Consider the following 6,782-nt stretch of genomic DNA (forward strand, 5'->3'; position numbering starts at 1 on the left):
TCGATGTGAGGTATTATATAAGGTAAGGTATTATATAGCCTGATCAGCTCTGATCTGACGTAATTAAATCACACCTGGATGTGATTTCACAACTGGCTTTTTTTGTGCAGAGAAAATGACCATGGTTGCTACGGTCATCCAGTTCACCCGGGTGTGATTTAATTACGTCAGAAATTATTTTGAACATAGCAACCATGGTCATTTTTTTCTGCACACAAAAGCCAGTTGTAGGAGTGGTTTACACCACTCAAAAAGGTAAAGATGGTGAAAACATAAGGGAATGAGGTAGGGAACAAGAAAAAGTGAAAACAAAGTGACAGAAAATGAAAATTGGACCTGGTTACGTCAGAGTCAGAGGCATCTTCCAGCTGCTCCCTGTGGTGCTGAAGTTGACGTGAGGATGAGACGAGACTGAGAAGAGAAGAAAGACAGAAGAGTTATTAATGTAGCGATTAAAACTCAATCGTCAATAGACAGCATTGTTAAATGTCTTATTTGAATGCAATTTTAACAAACATCCAATGGTGACTTGGGGTTCACCGCTATCTCTCACAGATGTCAGGTTTACACATTATACTGCATTCTCATCCCCTGCTCCTCGTCTTGTCATGTCTATCTGACTTCACCCTCTGCTTTCTGTTCTGTTGGCCCAGACCAGATATCTCTGCATATTCCATTACTTCACCACTAGATGGATTTCCTCTGTCTTAGGCTGCTTCTTTCTTCGTAAACATTATTCAGGATTAGATAATGAGGGGAAATTGTTGACATTGTAACATCATGGAATGCAAACTACATGGAATTTTCTGTGCATCTTCTTGGCCCGTGGAGGATAACCCGTATTGATTTTGCTGACCTCATGGCCTGTAGCACCACCAACATTCAGCTTGCATTCAACAACACATCTTAAAATCTAATGGGCAGATTTAATTTGTACATCCGTCCAGCCGTCCTTGTCACTACACAACACTGTACACCTTAGACTTAAGTCATAGTCTAGAGATGTTATCCAGTAGTCAGGAACAGTCTGAACTTCCACACATTTAACACATTTTAAATATTAGGTCCTGCATGTCAGCATATTACTACGGTTGTATCCTCCAAAAGACGATGATACGGTCTCCCACCATGCAACAGCACATTCTATGCATTGGACCCGGTCCACAAAACACTGTATGTCCATTCAGCGTGACTCTATAGGGCCCCCTCAGCCACTCTCCTGAACAGGGACTGTCTCTGCTGGGCGGTCATGTTCTCACAGCTGTCCAGCAGGTTGGCGATGACCAGAGTCCTCTGGACGCTGGAGGATTTGACCCACACCCTGCCGTTCAGACCGATGACCAGCTCACAGGGAAACAGCTGCTCCAGGTCCCTCACTATGTCCCTCTGAGGGGACAGCAGCCTGCGGACGAGTCCCAGGGAGACTTTAAACATCAGCCCGCCTTCTCCAAACACCCCCATCCCGTTGGAGCGACCGCTTCTGTCCACACACACCAGCTCTGGTTCCATGTCCTTGTTGGCGATGAGGAGCTGACCGTACACCAGGTCTCCTACCTGCACATTGGGCCGGTTCCTCTTGGTGGCGCCCTCAAGCGCCAGGTAGGACAGAGAGGCCTGCTCGCTCCCGCCCACATCCACTTTGAAGACGTCTCCTGATTTGGCCGTTACGATGCCAATCACACACTCTCCTTTGGTGGGGACGTATCGTCTCTGCTGGGACTCGATCCAGTAGACGTTGGGTGGTTTGTGTCTCAGAAGCCCACTCTTACACGCCTGGACTCGGTCCCCGTCCCTGCGAAGCCCCGGGCCGCACACAACTTTATCACTGCATCTAGAAGACGCTGTTAGACCAATGGTCTCTGGAGAGCTTTCAAAAGAAAACATGTCTCCTGGAAGTAAAACCTCTCCGACTTTATCCTGAAGGGCAGAATGCATGGCGTCATGTGTCAGCCGCTCCTCCCACTGTAACCCACAGACAGGATTCACAAAGGATTGCTCTGAGAAACAACAGAGTATTAATGTGTGCGTTATAGGTTTAGGTTATATTGGTTCAGTGGCACACATGTCACACAATGTTTGGCCAATCTGATCAGTTGGGTTGGCCAATCAGGGAAGCCGATGACTGTTGATCTCCCTAATATGGCAAATTGAATCCCCATGCTGCACAGCAGACTGAGCGTTGACAAGTGATTTTCAAAGGCAGATGCTACAGGCTACTGAATCGGTTGGTAATTATATTTTATTTGCGATTCGTTGTGGTTGTGATGACATTGTGTGATGATTGACATTAAATACCCAATGCTGTTACTCAACCTCACTGCCGTCTGGGAAGATGTCACCATAACGTCACCACGTTGTTTAATGGACATATCATTATAGGCAAATAGGTTTTCCATTTTCGAACATTTTCAAAAATAGCTGCATGAGGTCAAATTGTTTTGTGAGCTCGTATGTCGGCTGTTTCTGCTATTTTTGGAAAATGTTTAAAGCGTATATAAGTGTATACAGGTCACACTTCAGGTAGGAAACATACTAAACATTTGTTTAGTCAGTGGTTCTCAAACTATTAGTGCCTGTGTGACTCCCTATCCAATACCAAGGTCCCTTAAGCCCTCCAACAGCACCTCAGTGCCCCCCTTTCAATATTGCTCTCCTTACTGGCCTATGTGTTTTAGATATTTTAGTATTTAGTCAGGGAATATTATCAGTATAATGTCAAATCTGGGAATACATTTCTTACCAAGAACTTTCTTCACCCAACATATCCCACATTGGTTTCTATTCAACCACCCTAGGGGAAGTTGACAGCTGCTGAAAGTCGGGGTGCCATACAACCATTATAAGGCAACATTTTCTAAATTTCATTATGCTTTAAAGGGACACTTCACCCTTTTTGCCAAATAATATATATCAATGACGTTTATAAGATTTAGAACACTTTCCTGGCGTTATTTTTTGTGTAATCTCTGGGTTTAGATATTTTAGATTAACGGATGGCTCTGACGTCAGAGACACTCTTCCGTATTGCTACCGGACTACATTGTCTCCTCACACTGCAGCTAGACCAGCCCCAAAACACAGCCGTCACGGACACTGCGATTTGTTCCACCTACAACCTTCGTTGACCGCACCCCCACATGCGCATTTGTTATTGTGTTTGTGTCATGTCGCCGTTGTCAGCAGAGCAGCACCAGAGAGACGCGCTATGTTGCCACGAATCCCCCCCCCCCCCCCAACTCTAGATTTATTATAATGATATGACGTGACTTGCCATAAACCATCCATTAACTCCCCATTCATCCAATTTGCATCTGCTTGTATTAAACAACATTAAACTCACCAACATTGCAGCTGTAGGGAAAGCTTGAATATCCACTTTCAAACTGCAAAGCTTTTGTTTCATAAAAATCCACCGAATCTTTTTCCCACTCAGCTCTGCACTTAGTTTTTCTTCTTTTTTAGTTCTATCTCACTACTAGAACTTTCTGACTCTGAGGTAGATAAGATTTTTGGCTGTCAACAGCATCCATTTGTTTTTTCAATGTTGTGGACCGGAGCGTGGTGAAATAGTTGCTAAGATACGATCGTACCGTATTTGGCAACTAAAAGACCTGTCCCGTAAAGAACCGATACGGGACGCACTTAATCCCGTATTTTTGTCTCGTGGAAAAATGACAGCGCGTTATGGTGATTCTCAGTCACTCGCTCCCATGCAGTAATAAGAAGGGGCAGCCGACTGAGCTATAGGAACAGGAAAGCAAGACACTGGAACCTGGTGTCTGGAAGGGCGCTAGGCTCAGCTCATTGGTCAGTACTCCTCATAGGCATGCAGCAGAGCCAATCACTATGCAGTATCGTATCTTAGCAACTATTTCACCACGCTCCGGGTCCACAACATTGAAAAAACAAATGGATGCTGTTGACAGCCAAAAATCTTATCTACCTCAGAGTCAGAAAGTTCTAGTAGTGAGATAGAACTAAAAAAGAAGAAAAACTAAGTGCAGAGCTGAGTGGGAAAAAGATTCGGTGGATTTTTATGAAACAAAAGCTTTGCAGTTTGAAAGTGGATATTCAAGCTTTCCCTACAGCTGCAATGTTGGTGAGTTTAATGTTGTTTAATACAAGCAGATGCAAATTGGATGAATGGGGAGTTAATGGATGGTTTATGGCAAGTCACGTCATATCATTATAATAAATCTAGAGTTGGGGGGGGGGGGGATTCGTGGCAACATAGCGCGTCTCTCTGGTGCTGCTCTGCTGACGACGGCGACATGACACAAACACAATAACAAATGCGCATGTGGGGGTGCGGTCAACGAAGGTTGTAGGTGGAACAAATCGCAGTGTCCGTGACGGCTGTGTTTTGGGGCTGGTCTAGCTGCAGTGTGAGGAGACAATGTAGTCCGGTAGCAATACGGAAGAGTGTCTCTGACGTCAGAGCCATCCGTTAATCTAAAATATCTAAACCCAGAGATTACACAAAAAATAACGCCAGGAAAGTGTTCTAAATCTTATAAACGTCATTGATATATATTATTTGGCAAAAAGGGTGAAGTGTCCCTTTAAGTAGCATGTGACGTGTCAAACTAGGGTGTTTTCAAGATTCTGAATCCATTCCAAGCATTAGTTTTGCATGAAAAACACTCCTTGGACTAAAAATGGCCATAGCCACTTGCCCAAATGTGCCCGAATGTGCCAAAATGTGCTGACCTCATCACATTTGTGATGACGGCTATGGCCTTTTAAAGACCAAGGAGTGTTTTTGTGCAAAACTAATGCTGGGAATGGATTCAGAATCATGATGCTGTAGTCTTGCAGTTCCTCTGTTCATCTGTGTGTGCGCGCGTGTGTGTGTGTGTGTGTGTGTGTGTGTGTGCACGCGCGTGTGTGCGTGCGTGTGTGAGAGAGAGAAAGCATGTGTGCATGCATGCGTACACTGTGTCCATAACTTTTGTGAATAAAATGTTATTTTCTTTATGATAGAAAATGTTACTTCAATGTAACTAACACTAGTGCAGTGTCTGCTTTATGTATTAATCTAACATATATTTAGATCTCCCCATCTCTAAAACGCAAGCATGGCCCTATATGCCTTATTGCTTTTCTTTTCTTTCTTTCTCCATTGCTCTGTAAAGCACCTTGAGCTGCATTTCATGTCATGAAAGGTGCTATACAAATAAAGTTTTATTATTATTTATTAGCACTCTGACCAACCTTATCGGCCCAGACAGACTCGCAGTTCCTCCATTGCTCTGTAAAGCACCTTGAGCTGCATTTCATGTCATGAAAGCAGGGCTTAAAGCCCCAAAAAATCCCAAGACTGAAAATGATTTTTTGCAAATGTGCACTGATCTCATTAAATGACCCCTATGAAATCCTCAGGACTGAGAACTTTAAGCCCTGCATGAAAGGTGCTATACAAATAAAGTTGTATTATTATTTATTACTATAAGCACTCTGACCAACCTTATAGGCCCAGACAGACTCGCAGTTCCTCCATTGTGAGGCCGCGGTCTCTGTCGCGGTCACAGTACTGGGCGAACTTCTTGGCGCACCGGCGAGGCTTCAGCCTCCTGCGCAGGTACTGGCGGAAGGGCCGCGCCTCGCGCTCGTTCAGCACCCCGCTGGAGTCCACATCCAGCTGGGTGAAGTGCCAACGGAGCGCCACCTCCGGCCTGGGGTTCTTCCACACGGACAACGTGGACGTAGGACGGGGCAACGGAGAGGAGCGGGAGTACGGCAGGGAGGAGGAGGGAGAGGAGGAAGGAGAGGCAGGGGATGGAGCAGAGGAGTTGGAAGGAGGCGTGTTGAGACGTCTAGTGGAGGATGGAGCAGAGGAGTTGGAAGGAGGCGTGTTGAGAGGTCTGGTGGAGAGACAGAAGACAACATAAGAAGTGTCAGGAGGTTTGTTCCAAAACATGACATGCCATTATAGAGCGTCGCAGTCCCCCCCCCCTTCCTACCATGGACCAGGAAATGAATCCCAATGCATTTTTCCCATAGACATTTCAAAAAGTATTTATTTAAAGACGGTTACGCCGCAGACAAAGCCAACTCGAGTCGTGACAACTCATGACAACACAAACAATATTTTGGACCAAACAAATAATTACAAAGAAGAAAAACAACAAAAAAAGTGTTGTAACCTGCCGTTTTTTTTCTTCTTTCTAATTATTTGTTCGGCCCAAAAAATTGTGTTTGTTTTGATTTGTCACGACTCCAGTTGGCTTTGTCCGCGGCGTAAACGTCTTTAAATAAATACTTTCTGAAATGTCTATGAGGATTCGGAAAATGAACGGAGAATCATTTCCTGGTCCATGGTAGGGGGCGGGACTGCGACGCTCTATAGACTTAGACAATATAGGAAAATCACACATGTGTGATCACAATTTGCGTCCTCACTTTTGTCTTCAATGTTTGTGTTTACGTAATGTTTGTGTTTACACGGACACTCAAAAATGGCCAATCATTTTGAATGGCATTTAATGTTTGTGTTTGGACAAACGCTCAAAACTGGCCATTCATTATCAATGGCATTCAATGTTTGTGTTAGGACAATGTTTGTGTTTACACACACCCTCAAAGCTGGACATAGGTGGGGCTAGCGTAGCCTGGCTTGGCCAGCCTCATAGCGGAGATTCACTGAAGATTCTTCCCCGCATATGCGGGGAGGAAACATCAGTGAACCCTCGCTATGAGTCTGGCCGCGCCAGGCTAGGGCTAGCGCCCCTCAAAAATATACAAAATATTTTGCGATAGGGATGTTTTGTGCATTTGCGCTA

At 44.8% G+C, this 6,782-nt stretch overlaps 2 protein-coding genes across 5 annotated transcripts in view; both read right to left on the minus strand.

Annotated features, from left to right (window-relative positions):
• Nucleotides 1-274: 274 nt before the first annotated feature.
• The window catches only part of LOC306932791 (SPARC-related modular calcium-binding protein 1-like), a 33,256-nt gene continuing 26,748 nt past the window's right edge, over nucleotides 275-6,782 (minus strand). For 2 of the 4 annotated variants that reach the window (XM_079514718.1, XM_079514720.1), the window contains exons 10-11: nucleotides 5,467-5,864; nucleotides 275-411 (exon numbers count right to left, since the gene is read on the minus strand). In XM_079514718.1, coding sequence (XP_079370844.1) covers nucleotides 5,468-5,864 — 397 coding nt within the window. In that variant the 3' untranslated portion in view covers nucleotides 275-411; nucleotide 5,467. Of the gene's footprint in view, nucleotides 412-5,466; nucleotides 5,865-6,782 lie in introns of those variants that run through there. The other 2 variants (XM_079514719.1, XR_013791158.1) reach the window with 2 other exon arrangements.
• On the minus strand, nucleotides 1,195-1,935 carry LOC306932504 (exosome complex component RRP40-like; the record flags this gene model as incomplete). The annotated part of the gene is made up of 1 exon (XM_079514336.1): nucleotides 1,195-1,935. One exon carries the CDS (start codon nucleotides 1,933-1,935, stop codon nucleotides 1,195-1,197), a length of 741 nt encoding a protein of 246 aa, XP_079370462.1.

Source organism: Electrona antarctica (genome assembly GCF_951216825.1).
Source record: "Electrona antarctica genome assembly, chromosome: 11".
Lineage (NCBI taxonomy): Eukaryota > Metazoa > Chordata > Actinopteri > Myctophiformes > Myctophidae > Electrona > Electrona antarctica.